The sequence below is a fragment of the Engystomops pustulosus genome, chromosome 2, assembly GCF_040894005.1.
Source record: "Engystomops pustulosus chromosome 2, aEngPut4.maternal, whole genome shotgun sequence".
NCBI lineage: Eukaryota > Metazoa > Chordata > Amphibia > Anura > Leptodactylidae > Engystomops > Engystomops pustulosus.
In genome coordinates this window covers 35030840-35058610 of record NC_092412.1, presented here as the reverse complement: position 1 = coordinate 35058610, position 27771 = coordinate 35030840, and the positions used below count along the sequence as shown (strand labels likewise).

General features: G+C 43.1%; 1 protein-coding gene across 1 annotated transcript in view; it reads left to right on the top strand.

Moving 5' to 3' along the window:
* Positions 1-27771, top strand: part of CWF19L2 (CWF19 like cell cycle control factor 2) — a 78603-nt gene that overhangs the window by 23512 nt on the left and 27320 nt on the right. Inside the window, exons 9-13 of the mRNA XM_072134227.1 lie at positions 3073-3169; positions 6879-6977; positions 14934-15059; positions 15330-15467; positions 23858-24070. Of these exons, the coding sequence (XP_071990328.1) occupies positions 3073-3169; positions 6879-6977; positions 14934-15059; positions 15330-15467; positions 23858-24070 (673 nt within the window). The remainder of the gene's footprint in view (positions 1-3072; positions 3170-6878; positions 6978-14933; positions 15060-15329; positions 15468-23857; positions 24071-27771) is intronic.

Genomic DNA, 27771 nt, shown 5'->3' with positions numbered 1-27771 from the left:
AGGCTCTGGTTACAGAAATACAGATTCAGTAAGGATTTTATTCTATTATGAGGGTTTTTACGGATTTGGTAATGCTTAGTATGTAACGTTTTTGTGGTGTATGATTTATACATAGGATGGTCATTAGGAGTATCTTCTTTTTTTGTGTGCACTTTTTTTTTTTTTATGTTTAATCTGTCCCAATGTGGGACATAAACAAGTGATCATCCGGTGCATTGTTCAATGTAATATACTGCCATACTTGTGTATCATAGTATATTATATTAGTCAGCCTATGCATTCTGCTTTCAGCACGATCAAACAGGCATCTACTGAAGGAATCCCTCGGGTCCTTCACAGGACCCCATGGCTGACATAGAAACGATCGGCACCCCATGTACTTCTCGGTAAAACATGACCGTGTCGTCTTTAGGGCTAAACAACGAGGGATCTCAACTATCACAATCCCAGTTGTTACCATCGTAGCCCGACTGTCAAATCTACTGGAATCCATTGGTGAACCCGCACCTTATGACGTACAGTTACGTCAGGGTGCAGGAAAGGGTTTAAAGGAGTAATCTGGGGACTTTTTTGTCTATCTCTGATTTTGTATCTCGCTGAAGTACAGGCCTAGTGTGATTTGAAATATAAGATTTGTATCTTTTAATAAGACACCAAAAGCATGTTTCTAAATATTCTAAAACCACAAATAGCATTGTCTGAATTGACCTGACTCCTCTCAGGCTTAGGCTACATTCACAATGCCGTTGCCTACCGTACTGGGCAACGGCAGCGCACGGGGAGAGGAGGAGATGAGCGCAGCTCACCCCTGCCCCTCTCCATAGGAAGATATGGCACATGGCGCCGTACTATGGAGAAAGATAGGACATGTCATATCTTTTTCCGGGGTACGGTGCCGTCCCACTCCCGTTGGGAGCCGTGCGGCCATTGCCATCTATGGGGGACGTATATCAGCTGTATATACGTCGGCCGTATACACGTCCCCCATACGGCAGTGTGAATGTAGCCTTAGACTCACTCTTTTCTGCTCATTTGTACTTAACTTTGGAAGTATTTATTTTTTTCAATAAGTAAACCGGTGAGATTTTACATAACAGAAAGAATTTTAGAAAGTACATTTCATACCCTACACGAGGGGGGTAGTAGTTGTCACTTTAATCCCACCCCTTTGATAGGATCCAATGATCTTTTCTTCTGGTTTTTATGTTATGGCTGGTGGCTTTAGATTTATGATGTGGGGGCACTTTAAATCTGGGTTCTAGGTGCTGCCTCTTGTTTAATAATTAGCTATTAGCCGAGCTATTAACCTTGTAATTTTTCTCTAATTTTGCTCATTTAGGCGGCTTGCTGGCCGCAGTCAGTCCCATGGGGGCGTTTCACACACAGATTCATTACACACTAATTTGTTTGCAGCATCTTGCATTATTTTTACTCCTTGACGAGTTATTATTTTGTTCAGACATCTTTACTGCTGCAATGGCCCTCGCCTCGTTTTCCATTAAAACAGATTGGTGGAAATTCATCAAAAGTGTCCTGAGAGCAAAACCGTTCTAGTTGCTTATGGCAACTAATCAGAGCTCAGCTGTCATTTCCCAACAGCAGTTTATAAAATGAAAGCTGAGCTCTGATTGGTTGCCATTAGAAACTAGAACAGTTTTGCGCTCACACAGTTTTGTTAAATAAGGGCTGTTGTGTAGAGGGTCTCGGACCTTAACATGACTCTCTCTAGTGAGGTGCAACGTCCTGTCCCTCCATTGGAATAGTTTTATCCAGTAAAGAGGTTGTACAACAAGGATATATATCTGATTGATGAGGGACCAAATACTGGCACCTTGCAATCTAGGAACCAATATGGGTGACTGAAAAGTAGAGTTTAGAATTTGTGTGCAATACTTTGACCATTTAACCCCTTCCCGCCGATGCCCTTTTTCGTTTTTGCTTTTTCATTTTTTACTCCCCACTATCAAAAATCTATAACTTTTTTATTTTTCCATGTACAGAGCTGTGTTATGGCTTATTTTCTGCGTAACAAATTACACGTCAAAATGGTGGTATTTAATATTCCAATCCGTGTACTGGGAAGCTGGAAAAAAAATGTCTACTTTATTCTTTGGGTCGGTATGATTACGGAGATAGGTTTCATAATGTTTTCATACATTTACAAAAATTAAAACCTCCTGTACAAATTTTTTTTTTCGATTTTGCCATCTTCTGGTGCTAATAACTTTCTTATACTTTGGTATACAGTTTTGGGAGGTGTCGTTTTTTGCGACTTTTGATGAAGTTATCAATGTTATCAATTTTAGGACTGTACGACCTTTTGATCAGCCCGTGAGCCCTCTCCATGCACCCGGCATGTGACGTAGTATTACGTCACATGTCGGTAAGAGGTTAAAAAAAAAAAAAACTCCTTGTAGTACACCTAAAACTTTATGGGCCTGTTAGCATCTGTTAATACTATACATGGAGTGTATTATGGTGCTAGGGGTGTTGGAGATTATGTTGGATGAACAAATCTGTTTTAGTCATGGTTAAGTGTCGGGAAGTAAGAGCTCTCCTTACGGAGACTTTGCCAATTAAGGTCACCGTGTAGGCGTGTCGAGACTTATAGACATGGACGCTCCTCTAAGGGATTCTGGGAAAATATGCAAATACGTTTTATAGAATGGGATAAGGAAAAACATGCTTCTTTTATCTACCTTGTAAGGCAGCTCTCTTGACAACAAGCATGACTTTCAGGAAGCCTACTGCCATGATAGGGGATCTAAACCAAACCAGTTTATCTATTCCAGAAGATAGAGATTCCCAACTGTAGACAGTGCTGTTTCGACCTGATTGGGTCTCATCAGTACAGTGCAGGGAACTGGTTTAGCTGAGAGCGGTATACTGGTTTGATTTTAATCTTGCATCATGTCATAAGGCAGGTAAAAGCCAGGAGGCTTCACATCCCATATCAAGATTTACCTAATATTCTGCCCCCCGCACTTACACACACATTACAAAAACATTTAAGGAAATGGAAATGTTGGATGGATATTTTCAGTGTCTTGACTGCATTATTATTTTATTTAGATCAGAGACCCAACCACAACCCATCCGGATACTCAGTGAAGAAGAGATGAACAAGCTCGGCGCCAAGCTTGTGAAGGCAGAGATAATGGGGAATACGGTAAGTCCTCTTATACAGTAGGAGTCTTTAAGATCGCTACATTTTGGTATATCAGTCCAACAACCATATATTTGAAAGGAATCTAAGCTTGGCTACCTCCTTGCTGGAGGCATCTGCGGATAGCAGACAAGATGTAATGGACCTGAAGGTGGCACAGGAGCTGAATCGGGAATATGGCTGAGAAGTAGGACAATGGGTATCTGGTGAACAATGTTAAGGGTGAGGCAAGGATGTATCAATATCGGGATTTATCAGCACTGGAGCAGCATGTAGGAGTTGGTTTACCCAAGGTAGGGGTGGTCAGGGGGGAAATAGAATATGGGGTGTGGAGCAGGATCAGAAGATGTGTCCGCCAGGGCTAGAAACTGTCCTTTGGCCTGTCCATATCCAATCAAAACGGGGTGTGGTGTTGGATCTGGATGAGATGAGTAAAATTAGAGAGGGTTGTAGTTCACTGGTTTGCCTGAAGAGGGAGATAGTGTCATGATGTGGTTCAATATGGCTGACCATACAGTAGAGCAACAACTTCCTGCTGCAAAGTCTAGTGGAACTTTTTGACCCGCCCTCCTGTTTTGCAGCACGGTTACACTTTTTATTTTAATTCTTTTAAGGCCACGGGGGCAGAAGAAGTGCCGCAGATATCAATTCCATGAGACACGGAGTGTCCTGAGTCTCTGCACTTTTATCAATGTTGTTATTTCCAGCAGTAATAAAGACTCACTAGGGTGCAATATAAACTAATAATGTGTGCTGCGCTATCCGCACATAACCGCAAAATTAATCGCTTAATTATATTACAAAGTTGGCAGTAATGAGTAGATCTGTTTTTGTATTATTGCAGAATATCAATTAACCGTCTGGAGATTGATTATCCGCTTCGTATATTAATTTAAATGATGTGTTTTTTTTTTGTTTTTTTTTGTATTGCGCACATCTATTTAGGCATTCGGAGCAATGCGTGGTTATTATGTGCGTGGTTTCTCTTAAAATTAATGGGATCGATCAGAATTTTAAAAACATTTTGTTTGGCCTTTTCATTAAAAAGAAGTTAGTTAAAGGGAAAGTATATTTGTAAGCTTACCTAGAGAAAAAGAGAATGGGGCAGATTTACTTACCCGGTCCATTCGCGATCCAGCGGTGCGTTCTCTGCGGTGGATTCGGGTCCGGCCGGGATTCACTAAGGTAGTTCCTCCGTCGTCCACCAGGTGGCGCTTCTGCGCTGAAGTCCGCTGAAATGCACTCAAGTACACTGGCCTATTCCTGGTGAAGGTAAGTGCAAGCTCCGCGACACTTTTTGTTTTTTAAATGCGGCGGTTTTTCAGAATCCGTCGGTTTTCGTTCGCCCATGCCCCCGATTTCCGTCACGTGCATGCCAGCACCGATGCGCCAAAATCCGACCTTGTGCGCCAAAATCCCGGGGCAATACAGGGGAAATTGGCGCAAATCTGAAATATTCAGGTAACACGTCGGAAAACGCAAATTGGGCCCTTAGTAAATGACCCCCAATGTGTCGCCTCCTGGGTCACATATAAACTAAACAGATTTCCTTGTAGGTGAAGTGTCCTGCATGATAAGCCCAATGCAGTGCGCCTCCCTGTCACCCCCCCCCCCCCCACTCCCAATGCAGTCTGGATGAAACTCCTTTTTTTTGTATTCAGTATTTACTATTAAGAAGTTGAGTAACAACTAAACTGGGCAACATGACAGTCCCTAAAAAAGATTTCCCACAGTGCAGGGATACGGATATGGCGGATATGACGCTGCCTAATAAGCAGATCTACAGTATACCAAGAAAACTGGTTGACAGCCCATGGGAAAGATGTAATAGCTGGAATATCGCTAGTCACACTTCTCTCCCAGTAGCAGACAAACAATAAAAAATACATGTAAAAAAAAAAGCTTCAATTTTTGAAAACCCATCAATGATGTTGGAGAGGCAGAGTGATGGCAGGTCCCCTGCTGATGTGTCATGTGTCTAGGCTGGAGGTATTTGGGATGCATCACTTTTACTTTTATCTGTTAAGTTATTAATATATTTATGTGATTTTTATTCTTTATTGTCTGGATTTACTTCAATGGACAAAAATAGAATTTTTTTTTTACTTTTTTTTTTTTTTTATACACTTTAGTTGTGATTTGTGGTTTCACAAGATATAACCCATCTTTTTCTATGAGAAAATAGCAGGGAAAAACAACAATCAAGAAATAAAAATTACTAAATTAAAAAGTTATTCTTTTTGACATCTGGTTTTAATGAGTCAAGAAACATTGGCTGTACATTCCCTTTAACTTGAAATGTTTCACAGTTTTCCAATATACTTTCTGTATCAATTCCTCACGGTTCACTCAGCTCTGATTACTCCCTGTGATAAAACGAGCCGTGCGTCTGTGTGACATCACATGACCAGGGATATAACAACCCGTGCGTCTGTGTGACATCTCATGGCCAGGGATATAAAGAGCCGTGCACCAGGGATATAATGAGCTGTGTGCCTGTGTGACATCACATGACCAGGGATATAAAGAGCCGTTCGCCTGTGTGACATCACATGACCAGGGATACAACCTGTGCGCCTGTGTGACATCACATGACCAGGGATACAACCTGTGCGCCTGTGTGACATTACATGACCAGGGATACAACAAGCCATGCACCTGTGTGACATCACATGACCAAGGATATAACGAGCCGTGCACCTGTGTGACATTACATGACCAGGGAGGGATACAACAAGCCGTGCACCTGTGTGACATAACATGACCAAGGATATAACGAGCCATGCACCTGTGTGACATCACATGACCAGGGATACAACCTGTGTGCCTGTGTGACATCACATGACCAGGGATACAACCTGTGCGCCTGTGTGACATCACATGACCAGGGATACAACCTGTGCACCTGTGTGACATTACATGACCAGGGATACAACAAGCCGTGCACCTGTGTGACATCACATGACCAAGGATATAACGAGCCATGCACCTGTGTGACATAACATGACCAGGGATATAATGAGCCGTTTACCTGCGTGACATTACATGACCAGGGAGGGATACAACAAGCCGTGCACCTGTGTGACATCACATGACCAGGGATATAACGAGCCGTTTACCTGTGTGACATTACATGACCAGGGAGGGATACAACAAGCCGTGCACCTGTGTGACATCACATGACCAGGGATATAACGAGCCGTGCGCCTGTGTGACATTACATGACCAGGGAGGGATACAACAAGCCGTGCACCTGTGTGACATCACATGACCAGGGATATAACGAGCCGTGCACCTGTGTGACATTACATGACCAAGGATATAATGAGCCGTTTACCTGCGTGACATTACATGACCAGGGAGGGATACAACAAGCCGTGCACCTGTGTGACATCACATGACCAGGGATATAACGAGCCGTTTACCTGTGTGACATTACATGACCAGGGAGGGATACAACAAGCCGTGCACCTGTGTGACATCACATGACCAGGGATATAACGAGCCGTGCGCCTGTGTGACATTACATGACCAGGGAGGGATACAACAAGCCCTGCACCTGTGTGACATCACATGACCAGGGATATATAATGAGCCGGGAAAGTATATTGGAAAATTGTATAACTTTATATTACACAAACAATATATGTTTGTTTGTTTTTTTTCGCTGAAAGTGGACAACTCCTTGAACTCTCACTCTATCTTAAAACAGGAGCTGGCTGCAAAATTCAAAGCGCAATTGGATGAAGCTCGTCAGCAGAAACTTAGCCAAACACAAGGCCCTGCGAAGGAGAGAGGAGACAAATCGGAGGTAACTTTCACTTGGGAAAGCGCTGTACACCACGTATTGGCGCTATACATTTGCCGTGTACACTGTGTGTATTCATAGTTTTAAAGTAGAGTAAAAATTCTCTTTGTGGATAGAAGTGGCACATTGACCCTTTTATCACAGAGGTTTTTATTTCCACTATTTCTGATGCAGCTCATGTGTACTGGTGCCTTACATGGAGGTCATGGGGTCAGACCCCACCAAGAGTTAATATTGAATTGATAGTTCTCTCCGTCCTGTGGGAGTTAACTCTTGATACTTGACTGGTATTCTGGATTATGCACCTGATTTTGTGCTGTGATTTACAGGGCACCATGGATGTGGGATCTTTCCTTTTTTAAGTCTTTTTAGTAAAAACTTTTATAACAAGTTTTTTTGTTCACTCTGGCCTGGAGTCATTAGGATTCCTGTGTGAGGATCCAGCCAGGCGTAGCCTCCCAGATTACAATTGATTTTTGCATTACCTTGTTAAATAGAATGAATAATGTAATGGTATCGGTGGCGGGGGCGGCGCTACCTGCACTAGGTTCATCTTGATTATTGTGCTTTGGTTTCTCAAGCGTTTGGCTGCGGATGTTGTGGATGAACTACAAGTCACAGCCTGGTAATCTAGTGATAACAGAGGGCTTGGGATTTTTGTTTACTGCAGCAAATGTGTAAAAGTAAGAAGGTGTAAAACAAAAACAAAACACAGTGATATTTACCCAATGGGCCCCCCTCCTCTATCAATCAGGGACGGTGTAATAATAATAATAATTCTTTATTTATATAGCGCACACAGAGCTTGCCAAATCAGTCCCTGTCCCCATGGGGCTCACAATCTAATCAACCTACCAGTATGTTTTGGAGTGTGGGAGGAAACCGGAGGACCCTCAGTAAACCCACGCAAACACAGACAGAACATGCAAACTCTTTGCAGCCTAGGTGGGACTTGAACCCAGGTCCCCAGCGCTGCAAGGCAGAAGTGCTACCCACTCAGCCACCATGCTGTATACACAGAAATTTCACACAACCAGTCTCTGGCCACAATGGCGAATCAGTCGCAAAGTGACAGCGATTCTTCTGACCAACAAAAGACTTTTGCAGCCCCCCACGCTTCTTACCTACCTGGGGTTTTCCATGTTTTCCCCTTTTAAATGCATCTATTAGTTTGGAGTCTTGCAGGGGCTGTAGCAAGTTTGCAAGATAATGCAAACCCAAAAAAGTCGCTAACCCGATCACTGTTATAGTCCATTAAGCATCTACTTTTCTTTTCTGGTTCTGGTTCTTTTCTGATCTCCAAAGCCGGGTCACGTAGAAAGTAAATGCAGGAGAGATGCAAAGCAGGAAAAAATCTTCTTTTATTGAACATCTCATATAAGCCAGCAATACTATTGAGTGGAGCCCACGAAGGACCATCGCGTTTCAGGTTTACCTAACAAGCCTTTAATCATAGGGATTAAGGATTGCGAAGTGAAGCTGAAACACATGGGTCTTCCCAAATGTATTGCTGGCTTTTATGAGAAATCCAATAAAGAAGATCCTGCATTTACCACGTTTGCAAGATAAGGTATACCAAGCTGATTGGGGAGGGTCTAACTACCTGGGCTCCCGCTGATCACTTGAATAGAGATTCCGTTTTCACGAATGGGTGGACCGGTAGATTAAAGGGAACCTGTCACCACATTTTTCATAAATACATCTACTGACAGGTTCCCCAGAGATATAAGCTTGCCTGGTATCCAGGGAAATGTAGAGCTAGTCCAGGGGGGGGGTGTGTGTGGCATGATGTCATGTGACCAGGGTGACATCATCTCAGGTCCTTTAGCTTCCTCACATTAGCAAACTGTACCCCATTCATATATATGATCACATGAAACCACAGCATGCCTCCATGCAGAGGATTAGAAGTCAATGGAGGCTATGATTTCATGTGATCAGATACATGCATGGGGTACATTTTGCTAATCTTAGGAGGCTAAAGGACCTGAGATGATGTCACTTTGGTCACATGACATTACTGCTGAATGCTGAGCCACATCCGGCCCTCTAAGTATCTCTGACTGATCCGCTTTGGACTGGTGAAAAATGTCCCCTAGTTTTCTTATATATTATTTTTTTAGAATGGCCTTTCCAAATTGTCCTATGTCCTGTTGGGGTACAGTATATGTATAATAAATTAGCAGAAAAGTCTTCCAATTTTAATGGTATCTCTTAGCCTTCTTTTTACACTTGGGTGGTCAAGTCAGTTGAACCCTTGAAATCACTTGTTATAGATGGATGAAGTATACAGCAATTCTTCTGAGTAGTCTGAAGTAGGCCCTCAAGTACCCTACTCCGAATTTTAAAGCATCTTCTTCCATATAAATGAGTTACATTTTTTTTTAAAGTAAATTAGATTCTACAATAATTACCTCGAGGCTTCATCCTGCTAAAAAATTAATGAATCAATTAAACTTGTCTTTCATCTGTAATTTCATTATTTATTAGCGTTTAAAACATTGTTCTTTCTGGCTTATTACTTAGAGAAAGTTTTTGAGTTTGTAGATTGTGAAGAAGGGAAACTGCACCCCTTAAAGGGATAGTATCCCCTGGAAATAGGATAAAGATATACATTTTTTTGACTGCCCACTATACAAGTTTCGCTGGTTGATGGGAGAGACTTTGTTAAAGGGGGTGAGACTAGCTAAAATAAGAACTCCTTAAAGGAAACCTACCGCCACGGATCTACCTATAAAGGTAGATCGGGTGGTAAGTGCATCTGTATGAAGTGACGATAGCCCTTTTAAGGCTGCGCAGGCACTGCTTCGAAACCAGAGCTGCGCATCCGTGGGCCTGCTATTCTGAGCATGCGCACTGAAAATTTCTGGTAGGAGGATCAAAGGGGCTACTGGGGCGTGGAGTAACCTCTTTAGAAAATTTGCATATTCGGGAATTAAAGGTTATTTAAAAGATTACAGGGATGTAAGGATTAGCCCTTAAAAGGGCTATCCTCACGTGCTATAGATGCACCTACCACCCGATCTACCTTTTAAAGTTAGATTTGTGCTGGTAGGTTTCCTTTTAAAGCAGTTGGCAACTTTACCTCATGTTTTTTGTATTGTGTGTGCAAATGTGTGTGTGGGGGGGATATTAGGGTTTTTACCAATATACATCTATAAAAGGTTCTTTCTTGATATGTAAAGTGAAGCCTCCTGTCTTTTACCTCATCAGCCCTACATTCCTGACCATAAAATGGCCGCAGATGGAGGGTCATGTGATCTGTAACTGTCCTAGAGCAATCGCCCTGCCATGGTCATGATGATCATGAATATAAGATTAAGGTTCCGGGCAGGGCAATTGCTCATGGACAGATAGAGATCAGAAGACGCTCCATCTGTGGCCATTTTATGGTCAGGAATGTTTGGCTGATGAGGTAATCGAACAGGAGGCTTCACTTCAAGTATCAAGAAAGCAGAACTATTAATAGATGTATAATGGTAATTACCTAATATCCTGCCCACCACCCTTATACACACATATTACAAGAAACTTGAGGTAAAGTTGGCAACCGTTTTAAAAACTTCAGGGCAGGGGTGACATTACAAAACAAAGTGTATTTGTCCTGATTTGGCTTTTGGTTCCTTATTCGCACCAGTTCTTCGGCACGTACACCAGGCCTGAAGTGTTGAGAGGATCATGGAACCCACTTCGGCCTATTTGGGTTCTCCTTAGACCATGGGATGTCACTTCTAATGTCATAAGTGGTCTGATGAGGACAATGGTCATGTGACTTGGAGTCCAGTGACTTCCATCACTTATGTACCAAAGAGTGGAAGCACTGGTGCGACGTAACAGGTTAAGTACACTTGTTTTTTTTGACACCTCCTCCATGGACTTCCAGTGGTTTCCAGAGTTCCTTCAAATCCCAATTAAAGCAACACCGGTGTGAAACACAAGGCCTCCAGGGCAAATATGGTCGACGGCCCTGTGTTATCCAGCCTGTCACCCTAATACTTCACTGGTTGGAAGAGCAGCATAGGGGCAGGGTGACTCGCCTTTCCCCACTCCCCCGCAGCTACTGTAGTTGCCTTCTTCTTTACTCCTGTGTGCGATGGCTGTCCACGTTGGCTCAGAAGATGACATCACATCACGTTTGCCAGCTACAGAGCCAGCGCATATAAGCTCTTGGGGCCACGGGAAAGGTAAGTTCCGGGAGTACATGCACAAAAACGTCCTGTTTCCTGGACTCCCGATTGGTGGCTTTGTGTGAAGGATTTGGGGAAGTGGGCAGGAACATTAAGCAGGTTTAGATTTGAGAGCACGTCAAGCCAGATGCCACTTCTTATTTTAGGAAAAGTGAATTATTTTCTTCCTTTTTTTTTTTTTTTTTTTTTGCGGTTAAAGGCAATTAAGTCCCACCATGGAGCACCACAATGTTAATTGCTTATTCCTTATTTTGTATCTCCTGGAATCGTCTTGTGTTCATGGCGTGCCAAGATATGACCAAAGTAATTTAAAAGCATCTAAAAATAAATCACCTGCACTGAAGCTATTAGCATATCATTGACAGTAATTTACTCCGCTCTGCTCACTCACTGGTCCTTTAAATTATAAACCGCGCCGTGTGGGGAGTATCGGTGTGGAAAATTAATTCACAGTAACTGAGACTCGGGCACCGAAGTTGCTTGGCCCTCATCATGGGCAGCCATGATTACTAGCTATATTTGCACTCTGTATCTGACAATGGCTCCGTCACTTATTTTTAGCCTTAAAATTTTTTAAAGGGGTCCTTACCCTTCAACAAACTTTGCAGCAATCATTATGGGGCGCCACAATTGTGCAGTGGTTAGCACTACAGCCTTGCAGCGCTGGGGTCCAGGGTTCAAGTCCCATCCTGCAAAGAATTTGTATGTTCTCTCAGTGTTTGTACGGGTTTCCTCTCCGGGTACTTCGGTTTCCTCCCACACTCCAAAAAAAAGTCATTATGTGAGAAAGAACGTAATGTTCAAATCTGCTTTTTTTTTTTTTTTTTTTTTTTTTTTTTTTTTTTTTTTTTATAACTCTGCCCCTTAAGCCGAGTTACTGTTTCTCGGCTGTCAACATTTTTAATAGATTTGAAATAAAGATTTTGTGTAATTTTTAGAGACGAGACACTGGTTTCCTATCTTTTCATTTTTGTATGTTACTGTCTGTAATTTGCAGTCCTCTCTGAGCTTCCATTAGGAAAACCTAGCTGCTGTGATTCTCTCCTTCCCCCTACCCTCTCCATAGCACTTCTATGTAATCTGGCACCGCAGGGAGTTTCTGTCTGTCTTGCTAGCAAGATGTACATTCAATTTTTGTTAAATTATGTAGATTAGGAGGGAGGCTGATAAGTGCCTAAGTAAGAGAAGAAAGAGTCACTTTCCTCTGATAAAATATATTACTTGTTTGTTGTATTTGCCTGTAAATTGATAGATTGAAACAATGCTTGTAGAGGCTGATTTACCCCCCCAAAAAACACCATGCATATAAATACGCTTGGTGGTTTTCTGGGTGCTTGGCTGCCGGTGCTTGCTGCCCAGGATTGCAGCTGGCGCCTGCACCACTCTGCAACACCCACAATTTAGTGCCACCCGCTCCTCCCCTGCCGTGCCATCTTGCGGCTCCGATGGAAAGTCATGTGACCAGAGCTCAGGTCACATGACGTTCTACATCGCCCGCGGGCTGGAGTAGTGAGTAGCCCATCCCCATGGTTGTTTGCCCTGGCCCACCCTGTGGGTGGGGACTTGGGCCGGCAGCAGCCCTGGACCTTTTTTAAAGCGACCTTTTTTCTTATTGTCTTGCAGCTTCACATTTTTAATTTTGTTTTATTTTTTAATAAAAATTTTCCTAAGGAAAAAGAGTGTTGCCCGTGAGGACCACCTTTTATAAGAAAATAAAAGCCATCTCGCTGGCTATTGTCATTGTTCTGACTGCGCTATCTCCCGTGTGTTCTAGTATCCTGTGGATGGTGTCTGCTTCCTCCTTTCCTTGCATACTAAACACCTTCACCGCTGCCGAGTAACATATGTTTGTTTCTATACTGGCTAGGCTTTAAGTCTGTTATTTGGTCCTAAAAAGACACATCCTGTCATACAATCAGAGGGTAGTTTTTCCTCCTTGTACAAGGAGGAGGAGATAAGCTGTGACATCATCTATTGTCAGTAGTGATGTAATGATGGGTCAGTGGTATCTATATAGAGGTTATTGTACAGGGAGGGGGAGGAGATAAGCTGTGACATCATCTATTGTCAGTAGTGATGTAATGATGGGTCAGTGTTATCTATATAGAGGTCATTGTACAGGGAGGGGGGAGGAGATAAGCTGTGACATCATCTATTGTCAGTAGTGATGTAATGATGGGTCAGTGTTATCTATATAGAGGTCATTGTACAGGGAGTGGGAGATAAGCTGTGACATCATCTATTGTCAGTAGTGATGTAATGATGGGTCAGTGTTATCTATATAGAGGTCATTGTACAGGGGGAGTGGGAGATAAGCTGTGACATCATCTATTGTCAGTAGTGATGTAATGATGGGTCAGTGTTATCTATATAGAGGTCATTGTACAGGGAGGGGGAGGAGATAAGCTGTGACATCATCTATTGTCAGTAGTGATGTAATGATGGGTCAGTGTTATCTATATAGAGGTCATTGTACAGGGAGGGGGAGGAGATAAGCTGTGACATCATCTATTGTCAGTAGTGATGTAATGATGGGTCAGTGTTATCTATATAGAGGTCATTGTACAGGGAGGGGGAGGAGATAAGCTGTGACATCATCTATTGTCAGTAGTGATGTAATGATGGGTCAGTGTTATCTATATAGAGGTCATTGTACAGGGAGGGGGAGGAGATAAGCTGTGACATCATCTATTGTCAGTAGTGATGTAATGATGGGTCAGTGTTGTCTATATAGAGGTCATTGTACAGGGAGGAGGAGGAGATAAGCTGTGACATCATCTATTGTCAGTAGTGATGTAATGATGGGTCAGTGTTGTCTATATAGAGGTCATTGTACAGGGAGGGGGAGTAGATAAGCTGTGACATCATCTATTGTCAGTAGTGATGTAATGATGGGTCAGTGTTATCTATATAGAGGTCATTGTACAGGGAGGGGGCGGAGATAAGCTGTGACATCATCTATTATCAGTAGTGATGTAATGATGGGTCAGTGTTATCTATATAGAGGTCATTGTACAGGGAGGGGGCGGAGATAAGCTGTGACATCATCTATTATCAGTAGTGATGTAATGACGGGTCAGTGTTATCTATATAGAGGTCATTGTACAGGGAGGAGGAGGAGATAAGCTGTGACATCATCTATGGTCAGTAGTGATGTAATGATGGGTTAGTGTTATCTATATGGAGGTCAAAACTTTCCCCAAAAGCTCTTGGCCGCGAAAGTGTAGTAGACAATACATACAATCCTCTGGTATAAATGTGCTCTTCCCCACTAGATCTATCCTATGATCTCTCTGTGTGTCTTCTCCCCCGGTGGTCACCATCTTCCACGTCTTCCCTGTTCCACTGCTCTTTTATTATACTTTTCTATCTTTTCCCCTCTCATCAAACCCCCTCCCTGACTGGCGAGGCCTAATCATTTTGTTAAAGGGCAGAAACACACAGCGAGATTCATTAGCAATAAATGTTAAACGCCTCCTGCACATCTGAATAATTTAATATCCACTTCAGAAAGAAAAAGTCCGGCGCTGCCACTTAAGTACTTTATGCAAATGTTTAGTTCAAGCCGTTCCAACACCTTGAAAGTTTTTTATTTTGAATTTATGGAAATGGAGAATCGTATTCATAATCAATCACTAATGGGGGAGGACTGCCGGAAAATAAGCTCATGGTGGGACATGGGTGGACGTGTCGGGACTGTCTATGGGGTTGTTGAGTTATAGAAAGAAGATGGTGAGTTGTTTATGTGGTCTTTTTATGTGTTTTATTGCAGAGGTCAGCTGTTGGAGAGGTAAAAGAAGTTCTCCTGGTCAAAACTGACCAATCTGGGAGAGCATGGCCCGTGAACTCCATGTCGGATAATCCAGAGCCTCGGGGAGGAAGGCGGAAGAGACAACTGGTAAATTTTTTGTGTATTTTTTGGTTTGTTTGAATCACATGTATAGGCAGTTCCTTACTTAAGGACACCCGACTTAAACGACCCCTAGTTACAGACGGACCTCTCTGTCACATCTGGATTCTTGACTTTAGCCCCCAGCTACAATGCTTAGCTGTAAGGTGTCTGTAATGAAATTTTATTGATAATCCTTGGTCCCATCTTTGGTTATCTCTTATGTTTATGATGTAAAGTGATGGTTTTACTTAGACCGTGCATTACCTTGTGTCGCAGGTGGAGACGCACGTTGATAAAGAGAGGGTCCGTTACTTCGAAGATGATGACCAGCAAAGTCTCCAAGATCTGGTCAAGAGGGAAAAGATGGGAACTGCCGAAGATCAGAACAAACTATACCTGAGAATGGCAAGCAAGGTAATGTAGAAGTATATATTATACTGTATATAATAATAAGCAGTAGCACTTTACAAATCATAGGGGACATATACAAATAAAATAAGACCTTACACAGTACACACTGTATATACATGCTGTATATTAGAGTCTACCCAAAGTTTCCTGGGGGAGTGTATCCCAGATCCCCCCTTGTATAGGAAAGCAAGCAATGTTTTTACGACCCTCACCATAGGTTAAGATTCCGCTGTATGATTTTCAATTACCGGTGAAGTAACCCTTTTAAATTCAAGTAGTTGGGCCTGTTTTTTCTCGACCGGTCATTGTAAAAGAAATGCCTGTACAGGCAGTCCCCTACTTAAGGACACCCGACTTAGACGACCCATAGTTACAGACGGACCCCTCTGCTCACTGTGACCTCTGGTGAAGTCTCTGGATACTTTACTATAGTCCCAGACTGCAATAATCAGCTGTAAAGTGTCTGTAATGAAGATTTATTAATAATCCTTGGTCCCATTACAGCAAAACATTTTGAAACTCCAATTGTCACTGGGGCAAAAAAAAAAAAATTGTCTAGAACTACAATAATAAGATATACCATTTCGACTTGCATGCAAATTCAACTTAAGAACAAACCTATGGACCCTATCTTGTACGTAACCCGGGGACTGCCTGTATTTTGTTTGAAAATCAGAATTTGTCTCGGACACTAGTTTTCGTTTTCCAAATAAAAATCGTGGCCAACAACGATGATTCCCATCCCCTTAGTAATATCTATGGTTTGCCTAGTGGACCATGCATGTGATTTCATTTGGGCAGAAGGAGATGAGCAGCTGCCGTACATCTGGTGCCAAGGAAATAATCGGACATGAAAACATAACCTGTGCAAGTGTCCTTTTCCCACAATGAACTGGAAAAGGCGGAAGCAGGACCTTCCTCAAAATCTGTATGGGAGGGTAGATGGAGACAGGAGGAGAGAGAGCAGAGCGCGGTAGTTATTGCATGTTGTAGGCATTTCTAAAGCAAATGGTTTGGAACGTGTAAGGCCATCGGAGTTTCCCGGTTCCAGCCGAACTGCAGTGTAGGACAGGGCAGTAGGCGCAAGGGCTCATGAGCCAATCGGTGGCCTCAGAGACACTGATAGGTCAGTGAGGGTTCCAGTGACCCTCTGCTCTTCCAGCCCGGTTGGCCATGTGAAAGAACAGATGATAGGCCCCAGGAATCCTGGAAAACCTCATTATTAAATTATCTTAAATTAACTACCATCATGTTCCTGAGATAACTGGCAAGCACAAGGACTCATTGCAAGGTCGGTGCCTGCTCCTCCTTTTCAGAAAGTTTCCGGTAGGTGAAAAACTGATTCAATATATAATATTAGGTTGGAAAAGTTCCGCTCTGGCAGATGGTATGACTTCTCCGCTCAGCTACGACATCCTCGATTTATTCCCATCTTTTTCCTTGGCACATTTTGATGTGAGCTCTTTTGTTGGAGTCTAGGAAACATCAGAATTAGGTGAACAGGACCTTGCACGTATTTTACGTTTAAGTTTGGTACCTCCCCTTGAACAATCGTCTGTAACCTACGTTCCGATCCTAATAGTTGTGTAATGTAGCCTTGTCGAGAGACGTAACAGGACGTTAGATGTGGTTCTGCCGAGTGCACGTCTCCTCGGGTAGCATCTGTGTGGTTGTTGCTTATGATCAGAGCGGAGTTTGGCTAATCTTTTCTGACTGATGCCAAATGCGTGAAATCATTACTAAGTACAGATGTCTGGCTTGTCATGCATTACCCCTCTGTCACTGGAACGTGTCACAAGGTCTGTGCATGGTTCTTACTACATTAAATATCTTCTCCGGCAACACGTTTAGCCGTGACCTGACCCCAGATCTTCATATTGTCCGCGTAGACCTTCGCCCCACGTCTGTCGTCTTGAGATGCAGATGACATGAAAACATTGTTAGCAATAGATTATTGTATAAATGACCAGAATAGGCAACCAAAACCAAACTGCGTGTGTGTAGCCATCCGTATTATTATTGTTGTGGTGGTGGTAATTGGACTGGATCAAGTTGTCGTGGCTTAGCAGCTGCTACCCTTGGCAATCAACTATTGGCGCCCACTCAATAACACTTCCGAATGCATGTAATGTACAGGGAGTCTGTCAAATATTGACCATGTTGGGCGGCAGGCCAAGCTCACACAAGTGCGATTATGTTTATACAGTGTCTTATAAAGGGAAGGCTCCGGGTGATCGAGAGGGTGGGTTGTTCATCCCTTAGTGCTCTTTTATAAGTTATGGGTGATGTTATATCTAGCAAGAATATATATTACACAAAATGAACAAAGTAAAATACATGTATTGGAGAACAAAAAAAAGCAGTGGCAAGTCACAACATCACAAAACCATCACAAAACTCCATCTTGGTGTCATTACGCACAAGTAAAACATAAAGTAATAGGCACACAAAAAATGTTTTGTACCGATTTAAAGGACTATCTCCTTAAATTAGTGTGTTAACAAACCGCTCTGTGGCTCAATCAATATGGTGCAAGCCCAACCCAAAAACTTACCATGAGGAATTAACCATTAGAACTAGAGTTGATGGTAGATTCCTCGTACCTACCTCTGCCCTAGTCTGTATTTAACTAATCTTGGAACCTAATAACTTACAAATTATTATGACAAAGTATTTTTATAAGTCACCTGCAGAGGCTTCTGTGGCGTGCAGTAACTTTGTTGGCTCTTATGGAGCATCCCCAGCTCCTGGGTACTGGGTAGAGTGAAGAGATGCGCATGCGCCCTGCGTACCTGTGCAGAGCCTAGTGTCTTTAACCCCTGCAAATTATGCCACTGCCTCCATTGACTTAAATAGCCATGTGTGTATGTATGTATGTATAAGGCATAATAGATCTCCCCCAGATCTAACTTTGCTTGAATCAATTTTAAAAGTGAATATAAGATTAGCTCTATGCAGAGGGGAGGGGAAGGAGTGAGTTACTGTAATCGGAACAATGGGCTTCCATTAATTTGCCTCTTATTATCCTGCCCCCATTTTTCTCCAAATCTGATGAACTCTCCACTGATCATGGATATCATGGATATGCTCACCGAAGTTTCAGATTTTATAGAAGTCTATGCTGAGAGGAGGGGGAGCAGCGAGACACAGTAGCTAGGTCTTATCAGAGCAATGTAGTTCTTTCTTCGATAAATTGGCTTTGATCACCCCTCCCTTTCGTCTAAGTCTTCTTTTCACTCACAGCTGAACTCGGTCTCCAGTATTCAGAGGTTTCACTGAAGTGTCAGATTTCATAGAAGTCTATACAAAGGGGAGGGGGAGCAGGTAGTCAAAGCAGCTAGGTCTTCACATTTTAGCAATAGGTTACAGATAAAAAACACAGAGGAGAGCTCCTAGTGAATCACAAGTCGCATTATTTATGTAGATGGAACATGATATATTAAATTTTATTCTATTCTATCTAGAACGGTGTTAACTCTAATGTATTGGACAACTGTAATAATTCTTCTATAAACAAAACTTGAAATTAGATGATATTGTGGTATATTTTCTATAGACCTTGTGTATATACAGCTGGGCGGTCAGGTAGACATATACATATATACACATCCATTTCTCTCCTCCATGTGGGTGTATAGACAATAGGAGCTCTGTGAATACACTGTGAGAGAGGCTGGAGGGAGCCATGCATCTCATAGTTCATCTTTTCCCCCAGATATTGCTTTTAATGCTCCTTTTAATAAGATAATCAGTTTCCAGCGCCCACACCTTCATGTGACCGCAGGCGCTGAGCACAAGGTCATCTGCAATTTGTGTGCATTACCATAGGCGGATGTCCTCCTGGTGCTGTTCAGCTATCTCCATAACGCTGTGGGTTCTCCACTTCCAGCCAAGCACACTGCTGCACATTTTACGCAGGTTGTGCTATGTATTGCAGCTTGGTATTCTCACTGAACCACAATGCAGTAGTGGGAGTCCTTGTATCTGTATTGCATAGCTACCCATTCAATTCAATGGTCGCCCTATTACTGCAGGAAAATGGACCCATCCTCTCACAGGATGGTGTTTGAAGACACTATATATGTTGTACTCTGTTCATATATTGTTTGAATATTCAGTCTCCTCTATATGTTTTGGTTTGTTTTTCTGCAAAAAGATATAAAATAGTGTTTATATGCACCACCCTGATGGAGGTCAAAATAAATTAAAACATAATTCACCTTTTACAGGTACCTTGTTCCATGGCCAGATGATTTATTAGTTCCCCTGTCTTGTAAATGAAGTTACTGAATAGATCTGAAAGCCATGCTCTTCTGCCCGATTTAAGTACAGATGGACAGATAAGGCCATCTAGGGTTGTTGAGTTTCAGACTGGTGTTGGGCGACGTCTGGTGGAGCTGGTGGTGGGCGACGTCTGGTGGAGCTGGTGGTGGGCGACGTCTGGTGGAGCTGGTGGTGGGCGACGTCTGGTGGAGCTGGTGGTGGGCGACGTCTGGTGGAGCTGGTGTTGGGCGACGTCTGGTGGAGCTGGTGGTGGGCGACGTCTGGTGGAGCTGGTGGTGGGCGACGTCTGGTGGAGCTGGTGGTGGGCGACGTCTGGTGGAGCTGGTGGTGGGCGACGTCTGGTGGAGCTGGCGTTGGGCGACGTCTGGTGGAGCTGGCGTTGGGCGACGTCTGGTGGAGCTGGCGGTGGGCGACGTCTGGTGGAGCTGGCGGTGGGCGACGTCTGGTGGAGCTGGCGGTGGGCGACGTCTGGTGGAGCTGGCGGTGGGCGACGTCTGGTGGAGCTGGCGGTGGGCGACGTCTGGTGGAGCTGGTGGTGGGCGACGTCTGGTGGAACCAAGTTGAATTTTTCAGGGTAACCAAGACCACTTTCACAAACTGTCAGAAGAGGTGCATGGTTGTTTTTTCAGCAAATGGACAGCTTGGATTATACCTGCTATTACCTTTTCTAAGTGTATACATAAATGTTCTCTTGGGAAAGTTCATCTCTTTGAATAACCAGCCTCGTGCTTGTTGGTTGACCTTCTGCTCAGAAGCCGTGTTCTTCCAAACCTCAGTACCTTTGAATGGACTCCTTACTCCAGTAAGCCTTGTTCTTGGATGAGGCTGTGGATAGCATCTGATTTTGATAGGTCAGGTTTCAGATCTCCAGCTGTTGTTCACTTCCAATATTCATGGTGAAACCAGAGACCAGAGGGGAGAGGTAGATATGGCTGTAGGTTCCCAGAACCGTCTATGGAAGAATGTAAAGAATCTGGACAAGGCTAATTGTTACTAATGAGGATGAGCTACGGTATTATCATATGATACTTGGCTCAGGCAGATAATGTTAAGGCCTACTGAGACATGTAGAGAAATCAATGGAGTCCTGTCGCCCCGATTCTGTCAGATAACATGATTTTGACCATGTTTTTAGGTGCAGTGAAGGACCGGTTCCAGGAGCAATAAATTGGACTAAGTGGTGTACTTTATTGTGTACCTTTTCTGGCTTATCTCCTAGTAAAAGCACTGCTGGAGTGAGGGGGAATGAACCGAACACCCCAGTAACAAATGAATGAGGGCCTTCACATTGTTCCATAGAGTAACTACAGCAGGACAATGACACATGATGTAGGCCATGTCGCCTCGAGCATCACAGCGCCACAGTCTAACCTTTTTGATTGACTTTGACCAAATGATCTTACCAGGTCTTTAGAGTTTATCCTTCGTCCTCATATCAGGCTGTCACGTTGTCCGTGCAAATCCATCTCTTCAGTATATTTGAAAAATAAAAATAAGCCATATGTTTTATACAACCCATCAACTCTTTCTCCCGGAAGGTTGTAGTATTGGTCATGGTCAGCGGATTCTCTCCAGGGGACCCCTGTGTGTTTCAGTTCCGTTCTACTTCTTACTTGGGAATGCCGCTGCTGTCAGGCATGTCCTTTACAGGAAGATGTGGCCCACAGGCTTCTCTTACTTTTAGGTGTGGGGATTGTCCTGTCATGCCGTGAAGTCCAATCCATTGACGTTTGCAACTGAGGGCCAAAGGCATTGTGAATTCATGGAAACATACTTGGATATATATTGCAGCTCTGTCTTTATGTGCACATTTTCTGTGTGTGTACAGATATAGATATAAAATAAACCAGGAAGCAAGTTGCAGGAGAAGCTAAGCCCAAGTTGTAAAACTCTGAGAAGGTCCTATTTCTGCATGTGTGGGTATGAGGGTACATGGAAGACATCTGTTGCGAGATAATAAAACCCTTTAAATCAGTGATGGCGAACCTTTTAGAGACTGAGTGCCCAAACTACAACAAAGACTCGCTTATTTATCGCAAAGTGCCAAAACAGAAATTTTATTTGTGATTTATACTCCCTTCTCTGTCACAGTTTTCATTGATACCAGCCCCTGAGGACACCAATAAAGCAGAAAATAGTCCCAGGTACAGCTGTCACTTTAAAATACCTCTGCACATCAAGTCCTGGGCTGTCTGGGATTGCAGCAATATACCTGGAGTCATCTCTGGTGACGGCCTGAGTGCCCACAGAAAGGGCTCTGAGTGCCACCTCTGGCACCAGTGCCATAGGTTAGCCATCACTGCTTTAAATGGTTGGGACAAGCGAGAGACTTCATTTGCCTTCTGTATTTTTGTGAATCCCCAAAAAATCTGCAATGAACTGACTTTTTTTTTTGTCAACGTTCCTCTTAGATGTGGATGTCAAACTGGTTACCAGAGGGCTGCAAAAACGGACTTTAGATCACTTTTTGCAAACATCAGTGTACCCGAGGCCTTGGCTGTAGCATGATAGTATGATAAAAGATGAATGACAATGTAATGAGCTGTTAGTAATTTACTGCATCATCTAGAATCATACAATACACAGTTCTCAGTGAGGAAGGAGATGAAGCTGCAGTTTCTCTTTGTGAGACGTCATGCTACGAGAGAGGTAGAAAGAGCTGACCTCTGATGAGACCTCGTGGGGCTACAGGCAGTCCTCGGGTTACGTACAAGATAGATTCTTTAGGTCTGTATTTGCCGTAAGTTGAATTTGTATGTAAGTCAGAACTAGTATTTTTTTATAATTGTAGCTCCAGACAAAATTTTCTTTGTCCCTTTGACAATTGGATATTTATAATTATGTGCTGTCTTGGCAACAAGGACTATCAATAAAACTTCATTACAGACACCTTAGTGCTGATCATTGGAGCCTGAGACGTATGGGGGACGTATATACCTCGCCGTTAGTTGTTTATGGTGCCCCGGTACCGTGCTGTTGGCCGCAAAGAAGATAGAGCCTGCGCTGTCTTTTGGCCGCGAGCATGGAGTGCGCCAATATTCTCTATGGGGAGAGGTGAGCAGCGTTTGCTTCTCCTCCTCTTTAGCGTGCCCTGCTGTAGTCGTGTGGGCACACGAGCGTGTGCATGCACCCTAAAGTAAAGCATCCAAAAAGCTTCACCAGAGGTCACAGTGGGCAGAGAGGTCCGTCTGTAACTAGGGTTCGAGTGTCCTTAAAGGGGTTATACGGTCCCCAAACCAAAAAAAAAAAAAAAAAAAAGTCCTGGGTGTGATAAATATACCCCCTACTCATACCAATACAGTGTTTTCCACTTAAATCATGTGGAAATCATCATTTTTACAATGGTTTACCTTTTTATTCCTGAATATCAGGATCGATGAATCAAGATGGCCGCAGCACTCCGCATGGGGACTTCAAGTCCCATGATACTCCGCTCCCACGGAGCAGTGTGCTTGTGCACAGAATGCACAGCACAGCAGCCATTGGCTGCTTGTACTGTGCGCTAGTATTGTGGAGCGTGCACGACCGCCGTGCACGCTCTGCAAGTTCCCCTGGCTCATTGTGGCTCCATATATGTAATGCAGCCATGTACGAGCATTACATTGTGTGTGGTACATGTGCGCGCACACAGGAGGCTGGCGCTTGTAAGTGGCCACGGATTGCTGAGTGTGGACCACGCATGCGCGGCCAGCGCTGCAGAATGTGTACCTGTCGTATCCCTGGAGATGGGTAAGTAGAAAACACTGCTGACCTTCTAACTTGCAATTTAATTATCTGTAAAACCCCCAAGAATCGTTAATAACATTGAATTAGTGTAGTCGGTGTTTATAGGTTATCTAGAAAGTGGGGGGCAATGTCTGCAGCCGTACAACCCCTTTTAAGTTGGCGAACTCCTATTAAATTAAAATTAAGTTGAAAGTCCCAATGTAATTTTTGGGCTATTTTTATCCTGACGCTTTCATAAAATAAAGCTTTTCTTAATGTCTGTTGTGTATCGATACATCTCGAGGATGAGCTTTTCAAGCTTTATTTTAGTTATTTTCAGCCCTTTTTTATGTTAGTTTTTATCGGTTTTGTGGTTCTAAATATTTTTTTTTTCCCACCCCCAGCTCAGAGAGAAGGTTGACCAGGATTATTATACTCTAGATGAAATGTTTGTCTCGAAAGCGGCAAATAAGGAGCGAGTTAATGAGGCGGAGGAGAGAGAGCGACAGCAGGCTATCGCAGAGCATCGGAGACTTGCTGCCAGGATGGAGAAATGTCCGTACTGCTTTGATAACGCCGAACTTCCCAAGCATCTTATCATTGCTATAGGAGTGAAGGTGAGAGACGACCATGGAATGATGTGGGGGAGATTTATCAGAAGTATATGAGAGAACAACTGTTCTAGTTGCTCATGGCAACAAATAAGAGCTCAGATTTAATTTCCCACAGCTGTTTATAAAATGAAAGCTGAGTTCTGATTGGTTTCCCATGGGCAACTAGAATAGTTTTACCTCAGACACTTCTGATAAATCTCCCCAATATGGGTGTGAAGCCTCTTGCAGCTTTGGCGTAAGTGGCCCAAAATAAAAATTCCTGTAAGGCTGTGTCCTCGTGATGGACCATACTAACTTTTAATCTTTTGAGCATTCATTGTACATACTTCAATACGACTCTGCAACTTCACATGTCACTTCATGAATTGTTAGAAGTCGAAATCGCCACTTAAAAATACTCGAAACATGTTTATCTGGAAAAGATGGGGAAATGCTACTTGGGACATTGTATGAGAAGTGCAGAAAAACTTGGGATAGTTCCTATTCTGGTGTACTCAAGGCTAGGTTTATTTCCGATATGAATTGAGTTAAAATGGGTATTTTCCAAGGCCAGGTCAAAGTTATTTATCACCTTTCCCTAGGGTGGACTATTAAGAGCAACACCATGACCCCAACCCTCTACAGTATATCTGTGATGGTGTAATTGTGAGGGTTTCATGATCGGTCAATATTAGGTGTTCAGTAGGGGTGCGACACTTAAGTATAAGCCTGGAAAAAGAGTTTGTACGTTCTCTCCTTGTCTGCGTAGGTTTCCTCCGGGTCCTCCGGTTTCCTCCCACACTCCAAAACATACTGGTAGGTTGATTAGATTGTGAGCCCCATTCGGGACATCGACCGATTTGGCAAGTTCTGTGAAGGCGCGCGATATAAATTAAGGAAATATTATTATTATTAACCTCTTGAATTTACCAGTATTAGTTTCATAGTTTCATAGTTTATACGGTTGAAAAAAGACACACGTCCATCAAGTTCAACCAAGGAAGGGAAGGGATTGGATGAGGAAGGGATTTAGAGGAAACAATCCTATATAGCATAACAATCAATGTTATTTAGGTGTAAAAAGGCATCTAGACCCTTCTTGAAGCTCTCTGCTGTCCCTGCTGTAACCAGCGCCTGAGGCAGGCTATTCCACAGATTGACAGTTCTCATAGTAAAACTAGCATTCTAGTTTTGACCTCTGCTTAGGTAGTAATATGACATGTCATGTGTCAATGGTGTTCAGAGATGTCACTATCGAACTGCCCAAAAGCCACATGCATTAGGTATTGCTACCGGTAGTATCGGAAGCGAGTTATGACCTTGTAATAAATTTATAACTCGCTAAGTGCTTGTCCCCAGATCATCCCAAAAATATACTTTTTTTTTTTTTATATTCCATCAAATTTGAGTGAGTGGGATTATAGGGATGATGGCTAGGGAGCGGCGCAAGGCTTCCCGCCAGCACGAGACAATAGACAGGAATGGATGAGTCAGAGAGAAGACGGCTTAATGTAATATATTCTTCTCAAGTATAAATATCAGCACACTTGGGTATTGTCTCAACACATTTTCTAAACAAGCCCCATTTCCCGGAGCTCACAACATGGATTTCTCTGTTTAGCATATGAAAACAATATTGTCTGCAGGCAGGGGGCCGGCGGGGAGGAGATGTGGAAAGTGTGTTCATTTTGGACTAGTGTTCGGGAGACTGACCTTTTACTGGCGAGGATTGTTGGTATAGAGCAGACCTTGTAAACTGATCACACACGGATCATATTAGAGAGCATCTGTCCGAGGCTGTAGTACACGTAGGGTGACATTTTACAGGAGGGCGGAGAGTGGAATTTGGTAGAACTATATCGAGTCTCGATCTCTCAACACTTTGACCTGACAGCCCCTTTCCCCTGTAATAATAATGACAATAATAATTCTTTATTTATGTAGCGCACACAGATTACGCAGCGCTGCACAAAGCATGTCAAATTGCTCCCTGTCCCCATGGGGCTCACAATCTAAACAACCTAACAGTATGTTTTGTAGTGTGGGAGGAAACCAGAGTACCGGAGGAAACCCATGCAAACACGGAGAGAACATACAAACTCTTTGCAGATGTTGACCTGGGTGGGATTCGAACCCAGGACCCCAGTGCTGCAAGGCAGAAGTGCTACCCACTCAGCCACCGTGCGCCCCTGTGAGGTAATGTTTGGGTGTTATGGTGGATATTTGGTTGCAGAAAGTAATGACTTGACCCTCTGATTATTTCACTATTGATGACCAATCAAAGCTGAGCAGTTTGGACATGTGACACTTTTTCTTACCACAATGGAGAACTTCATAGTCTTTTAGAAAGTACCAAAAAGTGCCCAGCACCAGATACTTTTTGCAGGGATTGTCTGGTTAGAAGATTGTCAGACATTATTATTTTGTCGGTTGATGGTTTTATCAAAAAAATTTTTATATCCGAACAATATCCTAAAATATGCTTGTACAGATACATATATCTGAGGTGTAGAGGTTTGGTTGTTATGTAGAAGGCGTAGTGAGAGCAGAGTCTGATGGACATTTGCCCAGTACCAATCCTAAATAAGTGCTCCACAAATTCCTTCATTGTTGTTTATCGGACAATTTGGCACGCCTAATTTTTGGATTGGTGGGAATCCCAACAGCCTGGTTCTGATTAATGTGATATGCTTTAGTGTAATATGGTGGCAGTTCTCTCTTTGACTTACCAAAGGTTTGCTTCCTGGTCTTAGGTTAGTAACGTGAACACCTTTTCGGTCTAGTCATTCGGTTACGGGAATAGGTAAATGGGTCTTTTCTCCATGTCCCTTTAGGATTCAAGTCCATCATCAGAATTTTTTCTCAGGCATAATTGATGAGATTACAATCGTAGATCTGGTAGCAGGTGTTGCCCTGCCCTGAGGGCCTCTCACGGCTGCTGCCCTGTCTACCCATAATGTAATTAAATTGCCACTTAGTGTCTGGTTAAATGTCACTTCTTCCCAGAATGTTAGTGTGGAAATCCTAGAGACGTCCATGTTATGTCGGCGGTCACACGTCCGTGGTGTGTGTTGTATTGTAATTGCCGTTTTGACAGGTGCACCGGCAGCATTGGAGTCTTGCGTGACCTCTGCTCCGGATGCATCGAGCGTCTCCTCGTTCCTTATGAAGTAATTAATCTGCACATTGAAGCTCTTCAGATCGCTTGTTGAAGTATTTTTGCCAAATTCATAATCTGAGCCGCCAATTGATTAAAATATTTCAACTCGCAAGTCATCGTTTTACGAGTTGCCAAAGAACGAGGTAGAGATGTGTGAGAAAGCTTGTTTCTCTGGGATTTGAGAATTAAAAAAAATAGAAATTAGAACTTAACTATTTAGAATTCTACGGATTATTCTTATCATTTTTTATATTTACCCGTAGAGTACGGGCAATGAGTGGTTTGGCCAAACAGAGACCTTGGCCTGTGGTGTAGATATTTCCTGGATAGACCTCGGCTTGGTAGAACTCAACTCATCATCGTCCATCATCGTTCCCCGATGAGCCAGCTCTTTTATAAATTACCCCCTTGTAGTTATGTTGGAGCACATGCCCAACTACGAAATCCACTGTCCTATCCTGGAATGAATGCATCATGGTGGTGCTGTACAGTAACGCAAAGCCTCATGAATCACTATATTAATGAGTTGACTAAAGATGAAGAAAATGCAACTACGACCACTAAG